The 19,863-nt window shown below is 36.9% G+C and overlaps 1 protein-coding gene across 1 annotated transcript in view; it reads right to left on the reverse strand.

The window, feature by feature from the left end:
• Nucleotides 1-19,863, reverse strand: part of EYS (eyes shut homolog) — an 855,622-nt gene that overhangs the window by 90,728 nt on the left and 745,031 nt on the right. Inside the window, exon 40 of the mRNA XM_083831800.1 lies at nucleotides 18,279-18,499. Within this exon, the coding sequence (XP_083687926.1) occupies nucleotides 18,279-18,499 (221 nt within the window). The remainder of the gene's footprint in view (nucleotides 1-18,278; nucleotides 18,500-19,863) is intronic.

Genomic DNA, 19,863 nt, shown 5'->3' on the forward strand with positions numbered 1-19,863 from the left:
ATAGATAGAAAAGTACTTCCAGAGAAGGATTTATAAAGTATTAAGATGCATACACAAGGAAGGTGGCATGTTCTTCCAGAAGTGTCGGCAAGTCTGCACTGAGCATGGAGAGAGCAAACCCACAACTTAGATCAGATATCCTGCTTCTTGGGGGCTGTTATTTTTATGGTATATCTTACCTTAGTGGTTCATCTAAAGGTTTAAGGTAACAGTTGTTACCCGAAATTCAAGATTTGACATCATGCAGGGGCTAGTAATGCTTATTATCAAGAATACGATTTTAAACTTAAATTTTGAAATTTATTTTTATAACTAAAAAAATGCTAAAGTTTAAAATACAAGTTCTAGAAACTAAGTAAAACACCTAAGAAAGTGTGATGATCCACAGTGAAAATCTTCCAGCTTCAGGAGAAGAAAGATAAAAGAATGCTGCAGTCACTAACATTGCATGTTTCCAACAAAGGTCTGCAGACATGCAATTATTGAGAAATAACTGCAGAAAACTGATGATTCCACCTGACTATCTGGAACAATGGATTCTTGGACTGCATCTGTCAAACTCAAAAATAATAAATAATGGAGCAAAACATGTAGTGGTTATATCCTACTTGCATATAAATAAAGAGAAAAAGTGGGTAAGCAAAGATACTCCAATCATTGAGCGATATCAGCAAAAAGAGGATAGACAGCATGGAGAAAATATAATTATTAACAAGAACAATAATCGAGAAATTTAGTTAGTAAAATGATTGCATTTGAGCTAGGAGAGTGAATACTGAGAAAAATAATGGCCCCTAGATATTTCAATATTAAAACATGAAGAATTTGAGCATTACAGAGGAAAAAACCAAACAGAATAAGCAGACCATAAAATTTGATATAACAGAAATAATAGGAACATGGTACAAAGCAAATACAGCTTCAGGAAAAAAACAAGGGTTGGGGGTAGCATTGTGCAGAGATGTTACGATAGAATCTAATTCTCTCAAGAAAAAAGAAAAAGCCCTGATGCTCCAATAATGTAAAACAAACATAATATACCTGGACCTCAGCAGATAATTTACTTGAAGTTATATTCAAAATTATTGAACAGTACAGTAATATTGGGAGGTGCCCACCTGGTCTGCCTTCAGCAAAACGCCCTCAAAACCAGCAGGTGATAACATAGGAATGTGAGCGTGTGATGGGACACCCAAATCGATGCGAGTGCTTGTCCCAAGCTGATAATGCTAACGAGGAACTCCACGGCAGCCCCCTACCAGACCAAGCAATAACCAGGGACTTATGAAGAGACTTTTGAAACCAAGGAGCCTGGAGAAGTGCAAGAGGAGCTGGGAGAAGCCCTGCAGCAGGGCTGGCACTGCCGTAGCAGGGTGCAGGCAGCAGCAGGGGTGCACGCAGAGCTGGAGCACCTACATCTCCGCAGGTGGGCACCTGCACTTCTAGAAGGGTGCACCAGTGTTTGCAGCCCAGGCTGCCCATCAAGGGCTGGGTGCCCACGCTATGAAGCTGTGTGCAGATCGGTTACAGAAAATCGCTTGGAAATTCATTGACTTTTATTAACGTTCTGCAGTGAGTAGTACTGTGGGTTTTCCGTCGCATTGCCGGTATTGATCCTGAATGTATAGTGCACTTATTGCCAGTTAATTATGTGTCATTAATAAATCCATAAACCACTTTGATCCTGGTCTAAACCGCATGAATTAAGCAGCTTTTCCCCCGTGAGAAATATTAGTAAAAATTTTAGAATAGGTAAAAAACTGACTGTGCATGAAAATGCGCATCGAATTTTCTGTACTACATAATTCTGAACATGCACAGACTGTTGTGCTTATATATTTGGGAGCTCTGGAGGTCAAAATGAAAGTACCAGCTAATTTTACACACCGCTTGGAGCCAGGCACTGCTTGAAAGCAAACAATCTGAATTACTGTCTGAGACAACCTAAAGTTTGTCTGAATTGAGAAAATGGATGTAGACAGAAAAAATTGCAAATGTGGACATCCAAGTAATTATCCATATTGCGCTGTGGCAGATTTGTTTCCAGCTGTATCAAATATGGATGAAAGCATTTAATGGGACAAAAATCTTTGAAGTATCGAGTTGGCGAAAACCAGATGCAAAGGTTCACAGTCATGTTCTCTGCAGAATAAAGGAGAGCCCTGCATTAAACTCCTACTTTTCAGACAGAACTAATTGGTTATTACTCAAGAATTCTGTTCTTTTCTGATTACTGAAAAAATCATCCCCCTTTTCTTTCTTCTGTTTCTCAAAACAGAAAGAATAAGGCGAACATAATGCTATTTACCAGTAGCTATGGTGACTGCTTGTAGGAAAGGGTAATATGTTCACAAAAGAGAAAAAAGAAAGATCCTCACTATCTCCTCCTTAGACCAAAATGGAAGCAAACCAAACCAGTTCATTCGCTAATATACGTTTCTTTACTCGAGCAAGAAAAGTGGGAGGGCAAATAACTTCCTACAGCTCAATGCATTAACTGGAAAATTGTTTTAGGAAGAGTGCTTTAACACTCCAGGAATTCTATGCAAAATCATTATATCGTCTTTCTCTGCTGAAGATTTCTCTAACAGCTGACGGCTTTGTAATAATTAACTCCCTCTAGAAAGCAGGATGATAGTGAGGTCAGGGGAGAAAATGTAAATAGGTCATGCAATAGTCAGGATTATTGGCACACTATCATTATAAATAATTGAATCAAGTAAGTCTCCTGGCTGCAACATATCCTTGTGATGTTGGATTCTTGTTCATATTGATGTGGTTCTGGGACACAATATTGATTTAATCATCCTTTCCTATTAGATCAGTGTTGAGAAAACATGCTGGTTTTATACTTCTCTACATTTCCATTCCAAAACAGGGAGATCTGAAAGTGTTTATTTGCAATTGCCCTCTCTGTTTGTGCTGCACTTATTTAGAAGCCAATTTTAAGCTGGACTACCAAAGTGCTGTACTACTTAATCATGAGCTACTATACATTCAGCTAACACTGGGCTCTAAGGGACACATCAAGCCATTTTATTTCACCAACATTAAATACATATTAATGCCTAAAATATTGAAAGACAAATGTGACAGAATTGACTTTATATTAGTTTAGAGCTTACAGTCTATCCCTGCTGTTATTAATCAGGCCTGTGTGGATCACTTAAGTCATTCTGTTTTAAGGGTTGCAAAGTTGTCTCAAGACTATTTTTTTATCTCAAAGGATGAATTCTTAGACTTCTCAGCAACGCATACACTTACCTATGCCTGCTCTCACTAGAGGTAGAGCAGGTTTTGCCCTTTTCTTTGTCTCAGAAGTGAGAAGCAAGTGGATTTCTTTTTTCCCTAGTTTTACCTTACACTGACATCCATAGTGACACACGCTGGTAGCAGCAAGCCAGTGACACCACAGCAATTTCTCTCCTACAGAGTCATTCATCCAGCAGTTTGAAATGACTCAAACAGCACTTTGGTGCTCTGTTTTCCATCTCTCTTTATACCACCCTATCTCTCCCCTTATACTGTCTACGCTTCGCTTTAAAGAATAATAAAGGCAAAGTTAGACAAATTTTTAATCCCCAGCACTGCAGTGTTTTTGATGGTTCTGCGCCCCCGCCCCCAGTCTTTACCTTCTGTCTATAGAAACCACTTAATAAGTTCAAGACATTTTTATGCATGCTTCTGACTGCAGGTCCTTCATTGATTTCTAAAGATGATCCAGCTGAGTACGGCAATGAAACAAGCACCTTAAGAACTTTTATTAGGGTATAAATGAGACACTGTTTCTCAGATTTCCCTCCTGTTGTTTTCTGTTCAGTTCTATAATGCAGATCAATACAATCCAGAGTTATCTTGGGTGAACAAAAAGTTGTTGAATGTATCCAGCTGTGGGCTTGATTAGATTTTCATTTCACTGGTATAAATCAGAGTAGCTTCACGTAAGGCAAGGGAATCTCAGCTCTCTGAAATGGTGTAAGCTCAGACGTAAATGAGAACCAAACTCCATTTTCTTTCATGTGTTCCGCTGGCAGTGTCAGCTCAAAACCATGTGTCAGAGGATGAAGCTCCTTTACATGTAAAAACTGAATTGTACTATTACTAATTATTAATGATTACAGCAATTGGGCAGAGAGGAATATACCCATAACATTTGCTGGCAAGACAGATAATTGGAGATGCTGCCTGAAAGAATTTGCACTTCTGCTTCTGTGACTCAGATGTCAGTTCATAATTCCTGTTTGAGGAAAGGTAGGAGTTTGGAAGAAAGGCTGGTTACAGGCATAACTTAGCTCAAACAAAAGGCAGCTCTGACGGATGGCTTGAATATGTTGATTCTCTCTTTTTAACAGCACAATGTGTTCCTGTGTTTTTTCTTAGGTTCATTCTGCATTCAAAAATGAAATAAAAGTCTCAAGCTTAATTCTTTTTTATAAATAAATTATATGTAAACACAGTATAAAAATATTTTCTTTGCTGTAAGTGAAAATAAGATAGCAGTGCAATGCAGGCTTTTGCCTATGTGCTTATACACTTCACTGCACAGGATACCTTCACAAACATAGCATTTCTACTAAAATACATCATTCACTAAATCTCACTGGAACTACTTACATAAGGAATCCTTTTGGGAGTGAAGTAGCTTGATTGGCCCACATAGAGCACTCTTCTTCAATGTAGCATAGAAAGGGAAATGAAATCAGGAAGAGCATAGAAAAAAACTCCTCAGATACCACAGCAATAGTGAAAAAACAGGATACACTCAGATGGAAATAAACAATGGCAATCTCCCCTCCTTCCCATGCACACAGAATTTTTTATGCAAATATTTACTGGGTAAGCAGTACAATTATTAGAAGAAGTTAGCAGCCCTGAATTTTACTTACTGAAGAAGATATTGCAAATAACTGCAATGAAGCACAGAACAAAAAAAAAGGTGGGGGCATACACAGAAAATGGCGCACCACTGCTGGGCATTATTATTCCTATTCTCCTGAGGTCTTAATTTAAAATGTGCTTTTTTTTTGAAGTGCAGAGATAAAAATGCAGAGGGGAGAAGGGACAGAGGTTACAGGAGACAAAGAACATTGAAAGCCTTTAAAAATAGGTGCAACACACAAAAACACGATGACCAAATAGGCCCCAGCACAATAGAGTCTTCTTTTAATTATTTATACGTAAATCTCACGGTGTTTCAAATGCAGGCTAGCATAAGGATTGTCAAAAGCAGAGGTTTTTTTTCTCCTCTATATGAAATTTAAACATTTCTGCCAAGCTACTGCCAGTAGGAAGGTGCTTTTATGAGAAGCAAATTGCTTGAATATGCTACTGGGGGATTTACTTTCTCTGTAGCCCTATTTTTATTTAAATGTCATAAAATGCTGGCAAAACCCAATTACTACTAGCTTGGAAAAGTCCTCCTTTAGCTCACCTATAATATCTACTGCATTCTGTCCAGAGGGGCTTTAGTGCAAGGTCCATTTCTCTGGCTGTGAGTGGCTGACATTCCAGCTGTAGGTGGCAGTAACCTATAGCTCTTCCATTTTAGAGTCTAGCAGAGGATTAAAATCAGCCCAGGCATACAGAGCAGTGTTTCACTTCGATATAGCAGAAACAAAATGCAACTAATTAGGATTTCTCACAGCCAAAAATTCCACAGTTTTCTTGGCAAAGAAAGGGAGTTTCTGAGGCAAAGAAAATGAGTTTCACCCAGTTACTTAAATCATGATCTCTATTTTTTTAATAAATTGTACAAATCGAGTATTTTTCTTTACCTCAGGTTTTATTTCAGAAAGGGCCTGGTTTACATCCATGGACTCTTCGACAGTGTATAATCAAACAGCTGCAGAGAGAAAAGCTGAAATTTGGTATAAAAATAATCTTCCTCATTTTGTCTCTAATTATGTTTCTGTAAATTGGGGTAATCTGTGTTGAATGAACTCAGGATGCACTGGGTATATTGGGTTTGCAGCTAAGCTTGCAGTGTTCCTCACTAAGGAAAGTTACTTGTATAGCTTCCTAGTGCAAGGTGGCAGAATGTATATGCAATCTGTGTTAAGGACTTGAGAAATATATATATAGACAAAGTTACCAAAACTGCATATTACCAAGGTTAGCCTACAGAAAATGGCTGCAAATTAAAACATCCAAGAATCAGGAACTGCCCAATTGATAATGAAAAAAAAAACAAATGCACAAAATATGGACAAAAACATACTGATAAACAAAGTCATCATATACCAATGCATACCATTGTACCTATGCATATACAGTTATATAACAATGTATATAATGTATATAATAGCAACTATTTTCTACTATACAAAATAATTTTCCACAGAATGTGGATCAAAAGATGAGGTTTTAACTGCATTAGTTCTAGGCAGAAAAAAAAGATAAATTCATTTCAATTACCATTTTGTACACATTCTGCACCTACCAAGATCTCTTCATGCCCACAAATACCATCTTGTTCATATTAAATCACAGCATTTTACCATCAAGTTACAGGACAAATATCAGCTCATTTTAAAATGAAAGTATTATAACCTCACATTTGCTTCTCAATCATCGACCCAGCTTTAAAGACATGCTTGAAAAGAAGCAAGCAATCGTCCATAAATAAAGTGTCCTGATGTTGAATCCTGTTCCATCCCAGCATTGTCTCATGCCTTGCAGTAGTTCATATGCAAAACGTGCTCTCCTACTGATGGAATCCACTTGTCCTTGCTATTAAGTGAAACACAGCAGGACCCAGAAAGCATTTGCTGAAGCTGAAAACCGACTTTATAATTTAGCCTTGAATCTCGAGCTGGCATTACTATCACATTATAAATCTGGATGCTGAGTCTGAACACTTGTAAAACAAGTAAAATAAAATCCTGATTGCTTTGTATTTTTCATTTCAGTTTAAGAATATGTAGTAAAATTAGATCTCAATGTTAAAAACATCTTATGTTCATCCACTCAAAGAATTTCAAAGCCTAACAATTAAATTGGTATCTGACAACAGTGAAACAAATGCATGCCGTCTACCTTGCTGTTACTCAAAGCAGGGAAAATATTAAGGATACTCAAAGACTGCACCATCTTTTTAAATGTGAGTGGCTACATTTGACTAAATGTTAAGAGAGATGTGTGTTTATATGTTGCATGGTTGTGCCATGGTCCCTGCAACAGGGACAAATCAAGGAGCCATTTTCCGAGGGCCAGTGCAAAATCTGTCCCCTGTGCCAACTTGGCTTCCAGGGTTTAACTGAATCTTAAGCAAATTTCACCCTGGGGAAGGCTAGGGTGTGAGGATACAGACAATCAGAAACTGAGAGAAAGCACCACAAAAAGGGAATGGATCACAGCTCTGCTTCTGTGTATTGTCCAGGACAGTAGGTGGCATTGAGACCAAGGGAGATTCCGACCCTTCGGCTATCTTTCATCTTAACTTCTCCGTGAAATTTGATTTGGGGAAAGTGGGGGAAAAGAAAACTAGCCACCTTTAAAATACCCAATTTATTTGTTAATGGTTGTTAGCTATAAATAGTTTTCAGTCCAATTTACCCTAGATTTTCCTATATAGTTTATTCTCTCCACAACATTCATATATTTATCCAGGTAGTGACTGTTCCATAGAGCAATATCATGACTACTGATGAAAACCAAGAAAAGAAGTCTGGATTACATAAAAAGAAACCACGCTGAAAACATGTTTAGCTTCAATTTTAGGTTTTAAATCAATCTCTGATTTTTTTTTTTTTTTAAGGTGTGAAGTTCATAATTAATCCCTGAAGGTATCCAGGAAACAACTGAAATCTGGGTTAATGAACTATTGTGCTTGGTTTCCACCCTAGAAATATATTGCACTGTTTCTGCAAATGGTTTACAGAATGGAGAAGTGGATGAATAATTGGACAAGTATGACAACTGAAATATAATGATGATAAACTACCATATTATATGCCACTACAAAAAAAAAAAGAATAATTACTGGAAATTCCTCAGCCTACAGATAGTAACAGTTTTTGTGTTTTAGCTGAAGATTTGTGTTAAAAATGCTAACAGTTTATAACTCAAAATCCCTTGTTGTTAAGAAGAATTTATTTTAGAATAAAATCTCTGTTACTGATGCCATACCACCTCCCAGCATATTTCTGTGTGACTTACAGGGACTTTTCTTTGGCTTTTCCAGACTCTGCTTTGTATAATTCTGAAGAAAATAAATTAAATTAAAGCCGTGAATAGTTGCAGGATGAAGATTGTCATCAAGAAAAATAGAAAAAAAATGGCTATTTACAAAACAGCTATTGTGCATCTTGAACAAATGTTGCTCGTTTACATTTCATTACCAGTATCACTCTCACTGTACTCAAGATTATGTTCTAATTAGCATTATTGTCTGGTGGGGATCTTACCTATTTCTCTGTTGTTCTCTTACAACTGGTGGGAGACACAGAATAAATCCAATTGCCCTTTGCACCCTCACCAACAACGTATTATAAAACTCCATAGTATAATGAAGAGATGACAATTACAAATAAATGATCAATACATGCTGAAGAACTACACCCACCATATGCTAATTAAACTGTTTGAGTGCATATACACACGCATTTGTTCATATGTGTGTTCCTATATGGATACTTAACTTACACGTCCATAATTCCTGATGATTACAGCAGAGATGACAAGATGATAACTAAGATATGAAACTTCATGCTCTACTAGCAGCCTCAAAGTAAACTGGAAAGAGAAGTCATGGCCACAGCTTCTGAACTGAAGGCTTGCATACCCCTCTGCAATCTTGAGAAAATTCTGGGAGGAGTGTAGACAGAGATATTCAATTTAAATAACAGTGCTGCATAGACGAGCCCTTATAACTTACAATTTGACTAACTGCTTAAAACAACATTCCTGATTCTGAGCAACTTGTCTCTGTGTGGCATATTTCACCCTGGGAGACCTGAGGTTCTCCCTCCAGTTGGACTTTTTCAGAATTTGATCTCATTGCTATTGCAACCTATTCCGATATGAGTGTGAAAAACTACCAGCAGCTCTATATTGTTTCATGTACACACCAAAATAAAGTATTTGTTAAAGTAATTTATATGTTAATATATTTAGAAGTGGCTCAGGTACAGCAATGAGTAGGATGTCCAAAAACTCAAATGACTATTTCATATGGTCCAATGAAAATAACACAAGCACATTAGAAGACAAGAAGAAGAACCAATATGGTCAGTTTTCTGTGTACCTTCCCTCCAGAGCAATGAAATACTTTCTTATCTGACTGTAAAATGCCTTACTAGGGCAATGTGAGAAGAAACCTAGTGCAAACACTGACCTCCAACCCAGAGGAATTTTCCAAAGAACACAATAAGGCTAAATTGATGGGCATACAAAGAAGGTGGCCCGAATACAAGAGAACACTGTATTCCTTATTGAACACTGAGGCCTTGTGGAGTAGTACAAATCATGCCTTGACATCTCTGATCCTCTAACTCACACCTCTTAAGTGCTATCAGTTCTTGAAGTAGCAAAGAAGCCATACCAGCTGTACTCTTATGAGCATCTGAAGAGTGTAGTTTAGCAGGGTATGACTAGTGAGTCTGGTAATAGTACAAATACAACTGTTACAAAGATGAGCTTGTCCATAAAGGAAACCCTTCTAAAGCTATGCAGGACTTTTTATCTAGTAATACAGTATTCTAGTCAGCTAACTGAACAGCATTGATACTGTTTAATAAATAAATGAAATAAATAATAGATAGCTAATACTGGAAATAATTTCATGAGCTTTTAAGGTGCTGTTGTGAAATTCTATGATTCTATGATTTTTATTGTTCCACAGCTAGTCTAGAGCAATGCTAGAAGACTTCATGGATTATGGAAAATGCCAATGGACTCATATTAGACCTTGTGCAGACCTCTGCTATAAAACCTCAAGATAATCTGAAGAAGGTTCTGGTTGAAGGAGAAACAGATTCTTGTTTGAAGGTCTCTTTATCCTTCTGTCTGCTAAGGTATTATGTTAGAAAGAATCAATCTTTAAGAGTGGTTTTATCATCCATGTTTTTGAACAAGACAATCTTTTTTGAATGGGGCTGCACTAACTCTCTAGAAGGACACCAGATAATTCTTAAGTTTGTGGATTCTTTACAAATAACACATTGATCTTCCACACACCCTTTCACTTAAGAATAATATACAACCTCAATAGGTCTTCCCTAGCAAAAAGCAGAAATAAAAACTAAAGCCATTTCACTCTTTCACAAGTTTTAAGAGTGATATTTAATCAGAAACAACTGGAATCAGTTGTGAGTAAGACTATCTTTACAAACACCCCATGTATTGACCCGCAGAAATGGTCAGTGAGGAAAATGTGAGGGACTAGTGAGCTTACCTTTGCCTTTGAATATTCAACTCACAACTGTGGATAATCAGTGCAGGCAGAATGTCCCCTCTGTTTCTGTCTTTTCTCCTCCCTAAAAGCTATATTTATAAAAATATAAAAGAAGCCTAATCTAAATGTATTGTATTCATGCACACACAACATATGGACATACACATAGAGAACTGTGACTATGTGTATGCCACTCTTTGTATTTAGCTGTACATATGATCATAAAGTTTTTCTTTTTTAATTAAATCCAAAAAAACAAGGCTTAACAGTGATAAAAATAAAATATAATCCAGCTTCCTATCTTTCTAAACAGAACTTAAAAAAAGTGAACTGAAATGCTGTCACTGAGAAAGAAATAAAGTTACAAAAACACATTTCCTAACACTGCTATAGCTCATATCCAGACACTCCACATTCAGGCTGAATATTAACCATGTGATTTTCAGTTCTCTGTTCAACAAGATGCCAAAGGTGAAGAAGGATTCTCAAAACCATAATCAAAATCTGTTCTCTGAGGTCACCTCAGATAAACTTCACTCTCCATGATAAGCTCCACAGTTATTCAGAACCTTGTTCAATCTCCATTCAACCACGCTAGTAAGGACTGAAATGTCATTTTTTTTTTCCTCCCTTATGTGATTTTCATTGCTTGAAGTCTAGAAATCTATCATTAGTAGGTAGGTGTGTGCGTTAAGTTAGGAGCAAAGGAATAAACGTTCTAACATATATTACAGATACTGCATTATCCATCTTCCTCAGTACCAGTCTTGTAATTTTATTGTGATATCTTACAGTAAACAGCTAGAGCCTATAATGGTTCCTTATGGAAAACATACACATTTTCACTGAAAGCATTATCTCTGTGGAATTTTAGGTGACCATTAGTACAAAGAATGTGGCACATTTATCATATTTCATACATCTACTACATGTGGTACAACGTATAACAAACAGTGCCAGCTATACTATTTGTCAGGATTTATAGAGCAGTGAACTTCTTACAAAAATGCATGCACTACTTCTCTAGTTGGACAAACATGTCTGAACAGTGTTTTGAGTAGTTATACATCCATTTAAACATCTCAGTCACTTTGGAGAAGGATAGCATTTGATTCATTTTCCTGATATCTTATGTTTTAAAGCTACTCCAAATAAGATTCCCCTTCTGGAAGCAGTGCTGTCACAAATGCCAATTTGGTTGTGCGGTAATCCTTGAAAATGATGTTGCATGTATTTCTGGGAATTGAGTCAAATCATTCCAGAATGATTGCTATTAAAATGATACTAACTGGTATTTCAATACCTACACTAAAATTTGAGCTATGGCAGCTTCTCTGATTTAAATACAATTGAACTGAGATGATATATAAACATCACGTTTAACAAATTTTGTGCACAGCTTGCACATTGTCTGAACAGTGAGGAATTTAAAGTCTATTTATACTTGGATCCTTGCTTTTCCTGCATGCTCTGTTTTCAGCATGATGCTTTTCACACTAATAGAATACTAAATCTGCAGATCTGAGAACAGAAAAAATTGATTTTTTCCAGACATGTTTAATAGAACCACCACTGTACTGCCTACATTAAAAACAGAGGAAGGTTTACTCTTTGATCATCTCTTTTTCCAACTTGTCCGCTTGGATTTGGATTTTAATGCTATTATTCAACCAACAGAATTTGTTATTTCAACAATAGTTCTGTCAGAAAATGAGGTTCTGAAGCTAAAAAATTCTGAAAAGTGTACAACATTTTAATCACTGGTAAAAGAGTTGCATATTTTAAATGAATTTAAATAGAAATTATGTTGAAGTAGGAAGAACCGCAGTCAGGTTCTACTGTATACAACAGTATCTATTAATATATAGTGTTAGTAAAACTGTAGATGAAATTTTCTCTTTTGCTTGCCTCTTTGACATTCCCATGAAAGTATGATGTAATAAACCTATGTCCAATAGGATTTTGGTCATTTTGAGAAAACCAATGGTATTCTTTCTCATTCTCCTCAAAAATGATGTGACAGATTTTCTGAGTAAGAGTGGCATTATTTTTCCTAAGATCAGGTGGAACCTGATACAATGAAAAATCTCTCTATCAGAAAAATAAAACAATTTGGAAGTAAACAAATAATATTTTTCTTCACCAAAGCCCAATTTGACATAAGCATTAGAAAAAACAATGAATTTCCAAATGTGAATCTCTTTCATATCTAGCAAACGCCAGCTACACTAGCTACATAATTTAGTAAAATGTACAGGATCCAACAAGTTCAGTCTCCCAGATGAATCTTCCTAAATAATGGCATGTAGAAGCATGAATCGAAATAGTAATACCATCAGTTGCTGGAGTTGTCAAACCTGTGTGTGAGCATCTTTAGTACTGACAGAGCTAACCAAAACCCAGCCCTTTGGAAGGAAGCAGGAAGCAGGATATCTTCTTTACACAAATCAGTATTACTTAGGCACGTATAGTGCAAATTCTGAAAAAGTTTAAGGTATGAACAACATATCTGGGTCCAGAAAAAGAATTCACGACTCCCATCTGGAAATCTACTCCCTTTTCTCCCTTTTCAAATCTACTTATATAAAAATTAAACCCTTTCTTTGGTTTATCTTTGTGCAGGAGTTGAACACAGCAGAACTTAAAAACATTATTTCTGGACTTAATATGGATCCTAATGCTATGTAACTAGGATTCATATTCATATATCAAACAACAGCATCAACAACAAAATGGGAGTTCTGGAAAACATTCTTGCCTGAGTCTTCTAGTCTATAAAAGAGATCTATAAAAAGATCCTTGTAATATGATCAGTTCTGCTACTTCAGAATACCTGGTTCCTTTCTTACCTTACATCTAAAGCAGTGATGGGAAACCCATTAGCAGTTCTTAAAAACTGACTTACAATACTATTAGTGTTACCTGGGAGGTGTTTCAATGGTCCCTACTTTGAGAATGGGAAATAGCTTATTCTCATATAACAATCTTTAGTTCAAAAAACCACTAAAAATCAGATTTTGTGAGACTGATAATGTAGACCTGTGCTAAAAGTCTGAGAAAAACATTTATAAGGGGATAAAAGCTTACCTTTAGATGAATTCCTTCAGCTAAAACCTGACTTGACATGCATTTCTGGCTTATGGGCACAAGGAAGCATAAGAATTATTTCTAACATATGTCATGGGAGAGATTCAATATTTGAATAACCCCTTTGAAATGGAAAATGAGATGTAAACAAAGTCAGCACAACATTTTAGAGTCTCCAAGGTCTTCAGTTTGAGCTCTTTTTCTAAAAAAAAAGTAAGAATCATAACAACTGAGAATAGATAGAGAAGAAAGGAACCATGAAATTTGTTAAGTCACTTCACCTGCTCTCCTCAATAGCTGAAATATATGGAATTCTAATACACATCAAGTTCCACTATAAAATTTCCTTTTACTTAAAAGAAAGCTAATATAAAATTCATTTTATAACTTTTAAAAAGGCATTAAAAACCTTTTCACATGAAGTTTGGGCAAAACTTCAGACTGATTTTCTCATTTGGTGAATTAGTTCTTTAAAACTTAAGAAGAATGGTATGGTCTTTCAACATGTGGAAAATAGTTTCTGAAATATGATTTAAAATATGGCCATTCCTATCTATAGTTGTAAAGGTACCCTACAAATGAAATCTACATTTCTGGGAAGGTATTTCTTGCACTTTCAGGGACCAAAACTGAAAATTTGCTTTCCTGGCATAGTTGGTCCATATGGCATTCATCGTGGTTGAAATCTGAAGATAAGTGTCTCTCTATTGAAATTTATTGCTAATTGAGTTTGATTTTTCAGTCTTAGCTAATTGATTAACATTAATGGACCCATCTGCTGCACCAATACATGGGGAACAACAACAGTACAAAAAATCACTGTGAGAATAGTTTGAGACACTGGAAATATGATTGTTCGTGGGAGCAATTAACTTTGAGATTGTACTCTGCACTACAAAAACCAAGCTTCTCTATGTTTACATTTTCCCGAGTCTTTACACAATTTAAAACAAATGTATTAATCAACTGCTACTAGCATTGCAGCTGACAATTGTCAAACCATTGGTGAAGTAATTTTATGAATTTATTTCCTACACACAGATGTGTCTTCTTAATTAACACTAAGCTTGGTTTGCAACATCTGGCTCACACAAAGAAGGGGCCACACAGAATATTAAGAGCTTCCAAGGTTAATCTTACCATGCCCTTTCCAAACCAGAACTTAAAATGAATTCTGATTTCACAAAATTAGTCATAGAACTATATGCCACTCAAGTCCTAAATTTACTGAATATTTGTTATTTTTTTCCTCTGAAATAAACCACTCTCTGGAATTCTACATTTAGCATGGATTTAAAGTGCAGTGAAAGAGCTAGTGAACATGCAAAAGTGCTTCTAAAAGCCACAGGGCATTTACAAATGAAAGAGAATAGTTTTTAAAAACTAACAAAATAACAGTTATGTAAAGAATTATAAATTTAGATTCATACTAAAACTCTCAGTCGATAGAGCATATGTTTAAAACAGAATGGCTTTTGTGCTACACACAGATTTTTAGTCAAAATATAAATGGAATTGCGATAACGCTTTTTTTTTTTGTGAAAGCAGAGGGGCTCTTAGAGCATAGATATAAATATATAAGAATAACTTCAAAAGAATAAAAATAACAAGAGATTCTGATTTCTACAATATGATGCATTCATTAATTTCATACTGTGGCAAAATGGTGATTGTGTGGCCCATCACCATCACCATGGCCCTTCCTGGACATCCTGGGGCAGTGTCAGACCCTTGTCAGGCAAGTAACTTTCATTTAAGAATGACTGTAAAAAATGTTTCTTATGAAACACACCTGTCTATGCACAGCAGTATGTGTTGACAAGTTCCAGTGCTCATTATAAAACATGGCTGAGTTATTCATTATATAATACTTCATGGCCTTTCAAAAGCAAAAGCTCTAATTAGTTGCCAAGCACCTGAAGAATAACATGCAATAAAAAAATCTTTTTTTCTTGCCACTTAACAGTGTAAGTGAAATAACTGGCAACATCTTAAACAAGTCAATAATAGTTTCATAAGAGTTGTCAAATTACTGCTTGTTTCATCTGAAAAAAAAATAAAATAAATGCAACTAAGTTGTTTCTAGTAATAAGTAGGCAAATGGATAAAATTAATGGTGGAGATGGGAATATTTTTACTATTATTGACGTGGTGGTTTAACACGGATGGGCAGCTCATCACCACCACACCGCTCTCTCACTTCCCTTCCTCAACCCAACAGGGGGAGATAATATGATGGAAAAAAAGGCTCATGGGCTGAGAAAGGGACAGGGAGATCTCTCAACAATTACTGCCAAGGGATAAACAAACAGCATATGGGAGATAAATGTAATTTATTTCCTATTACTAACAAGCTAGAGCAGTGAGAACAACAAAACAAAACAAAAAAACAACAAACACCACCTCCCCCATCCACCTTCTTCTACCTCCTCTCCCCAAGCGGTGCAGGGGAATGGGGGCTGCGGTCAGTCCCTAATGCCTCATCTCCGCCACTCCCTCACGGTCACTCTCTGCCCCTGCTCCACGCGGGGTCCCTCCCACGGGATGCCGTCCTTCCCGAACTGAGCCTGCGGGGGCTGCCCACAGGCAGCAGCTCTTCAAGAACTGCTCCCACACGGCTCCGTACCACGGGGTCCATCCCCCAGGAGCAAACTGCTCCAGCACGGGTCCCCCACGGGCGGCAGCTCCCCACAGACCCCCTGCTCCTGCGTGGGCTCCTCTCCACGGGCTGCAGCTCCGGCCCGGGGCCTGCTCCTGCGGGGGCTCTCCACAGGATGTTTTTTTCCCATTTCTTCAATCTGCTCTCCCAGAGGCCCACCCAGCATTACTCCCTGGATCGGCTCTGGCCAGCAGCAGGTCCCTTTTGGAGCCATCTGGAGCTGGCTCTGCTCTGACATGGGGCAGCTGCTGGGCTCTGCTCACAGAGGCCATCCCTGCGGCCTCGTGCTACTAAAACCTTGCCAAGTAAAAATAATAGATTATTTACAGCTTATTGTTTGCAGTCATCAATATAAAATCATTACCTGAAGATAACAATGTTGTGTAGTCCACATGCACCATTTGAACACTGGGACTGACATGTTTTTTCCCTAGAAACTATATACAGAATATCCACCTCTGTTTTTTCAGTTCTCCTGCTCCACACATAACACGGTGTGAACCACTACAGGATTCCTCTCAATCTGAATAGTGGTTTATCAACTAGTTTCTAGGACAAAGCAACTAATAAACTATTGTGGAGCTAAGGGAGAGAGTAGCATCTTTCAGCTTCAAGAAGTATCAAAGAATGTTTGCAACTAGGAAGAATGTGATGAGTACTACAGCTTTAAAGTTGATCTATTTAATATATAGACTTTGTTAGACTACGTACTTAATGCATAGATTCCTAAATACTATTAGCAGGAATTGCCTCGAAAGAATTACAGGAAGAGTCTATTCTCACAGAATATTTCACCGTTCCTTTTGGGAGATGCTTCATTCATTGAAGCAATCAATTCAGGTCTTAAGACAATAGATTTGGAGGAAAAAACTTTGAGGAGTATTCATCTCCAGATTAGAGACATTCTGGAGCCAGACTTGACAAGGCTGATCAGGAGGTATGAAAGTCATTATTCTTCCATACCTCCTCAATCTGATGAAAAGCTGTGGAAAATGGGATCAGTAAAGAGAAGAAATGGGTTTCTGACCCTGGTATTGTCAGGCAGAGTCCGTGTAAAATGCCTGCCAGCACCTTGTCACCCTGTTTACATCCAGCACAAAGAAATTGTAGAAGATGGGTACATGACTCATCAAGAGTGAATCTTGTAGATGTGTCACACGCATACATTTCATCACTTTTCAGAAAAGCAGAAGCAATTTGTTCTCCCCTTAGTTAATTACATGGTATACAGTGATGGAGCTGTGTTGCACACATGGTGGACAAAACAAAGCATCAGGACTTTGGGATGTAGGAACTGCACCTCTGAAGATCCCTATCTAGTAACCTATCCAAACTTCCATATCCTGAGACACAATCTGTTTTGTGACATCTAGAGGAATGATCAGTCTCTGAAAAAGCAAATACTTTTCTGGCAAGTATATGTTATGAAGTCAGAACTGCAGAACCTGAATACTTTTAAAACAGGCATGGCAGCTACTTACAAAATTCCATCAATTTTAAACAGAAATGCGGTTCTCAAATTCTGAGTGCCTTAAACAAGTTACTATGGCTTAAAAACTTACTGTGCTTCAACTGAACCATCATTCAACTGAAACACCATCCTCTGTGCTTTTAGCCCGCATCTCTTTTGGATCCCATTTCTTCTTTCATTATGATGCACTTTAACTCTCAAAGGTTCTTGGAGCATTCTTTTTCATAAGTGCTGAAGATGATGACTCACTTGTTAATGTTTTCATAGCATGGTGATGAATGCATGTGATGTGTACCCAGAACATCGTGAGGATAGGTGAGGGTACGGGCCTAGCAGCATATACAGTTAGACAGAAGAATGAGACCTTATGTGATTTTGTCCTATCTGTAAAAAGAGTCTGATTTAGTCACCATGCCTTATAGGTGAACTAGTTGACCATGAAGCAATTCTGGCAGCAACCCAATATGCATGTAGCATGGACAATGTAATTACATTTTATATCTGTTTTCATGTAAGCAAATCAGGTGTAAAATCTCTCTGGTTAGGCATGAAGCATTATCGGGACAGAAGATAGGTGATTACTTTATTACACAGAAAATTATAATAATTTCTCATTAAGGATGCCACTGTGTAAGTAGATAATAAAATGATAAAATGGTAACTCTTACCTAGTGCAGGTCCCACCATTGTGACATGGATGATATTCACATATTGGAACATTACAGTTCTCAACATTCCTCCCTCCAAGAGCCTCATCTATGATGAACAATTCTTTGTTGTTAACTTGAAAATCCCTAATACATCCTTTATAGCCATGTATTTGCCCAACACATTGAGGAACCTCTTCATGAACAGGAACATTTCCAAGAAAGATTGATCCAAAGGTGATCTGCAGAAACAAGAAGAGAAACAGCAGAAAAGAATGTGATGTGTGATGATACTATAAGCAATGAAGGAATAATAAGAGATAAAGGAAACAGCCATTACTTGAAGATGGTCAAAAGGGATGATATTTGATTGTAGGATTTTTTTTTAATGTGGCTCTCTTTTTTTAATTTTACTTCATACAAAGAACCTGTTTTTATGTGTGTGCATATCTTCAAATGTGTAAAACAGCATATGTTCTGTGAAATACAAATTTTAATTCTGAGACTTAACTAACCTTAAACATGGTTTAAGGTTTTCTTAGCGTTTCCCTCATTCTACGCTACAAGTTTTATAATCTTGGTTGTGGGCTGGCACAGGAATAAAGGAGAAACTGTATACTAAATGACAAAGCTTTTCCTTAGGATCTGGGACCTACAGAACCCCAAAATAAAGGAATTATACAATCAAGATTTTACGTTTCCTGAATGAGTGAAAAAAAACAGACCACTATATTGAAGCCCAGGAGAAAAGGGAAAGGTTTAGTTAGTAAATTCTAGAGTCACAAGTGCCTAGAACATCCTGGTAAAGGTGCCAAAGAAACTCCCACAACTATTTCATATTGGGTCTGACCAAGTCATATTAGTGTTCTTGTGCTACCTATCTAGGATGAAAAACCTTGTCCATAACTTATAAAAGTTTTGCAAGTGATTCATTTAGTGCTGTGAATTCCACACCTAAAGCTGGTGTTCGACTATTTGGAGCTCTGATATGGAGCTTCACCATGCCTAAGTTCCTTTGCCTGTCAGGAATTGAAAAGATCATATTTTTTTTCATAATTTAAAAAATCAGGTAAAAAAATTCATTGTCATTCTTTGATACATTTACTTATACAGTACCACCAATCCAGAAAGTGAGTGAAAGCTAGTTAGTTCAAGTATGAATAAATCAGTGGAATAACAAATATACCACAGGATGTGTAAAACAGAGATCATTTATGTGAGGAGATAATTTATAGTTAAGGAGCCCTCCACTATCATATCTAGACGCCAACTGCAAAATTTAGGAGCAGAGGGAGGAAAACGTCATATTGACTTGTCTAGGTTTCACATATCTATATAATCTTGTTTTGCTGTGTCTTACATGGTTTTTATCACTGCTTGAACTATGCTGCTGACAATCTGAAGTGAAATTTGGAGATACAATGAACATGAATGCCTTCAGATATTCCTCTACTTACAACGACTTTCATTTAAAAAGAAAAGGAAAAAAAATCCTACACCTTTTAGAGCATGGATAAAATTAAATCAGACTTTTCACATGGAAAGAATTCAAAGACATCAGTTCAGCACTTGTCAAACTCATTTCGTATCACTTGACTCTCTCTCC

The sequence above is a fragment of the Anser anser genome (genome assembly GCF_964211835.1).
Source record: "Anser anser genome assembly, chromosome: 3".
Lineage (NCBI taxonomy): Eukaryota > Metazoa > Chordata > Aves > Anseriformes > Anatidae > Anser > Anser anser.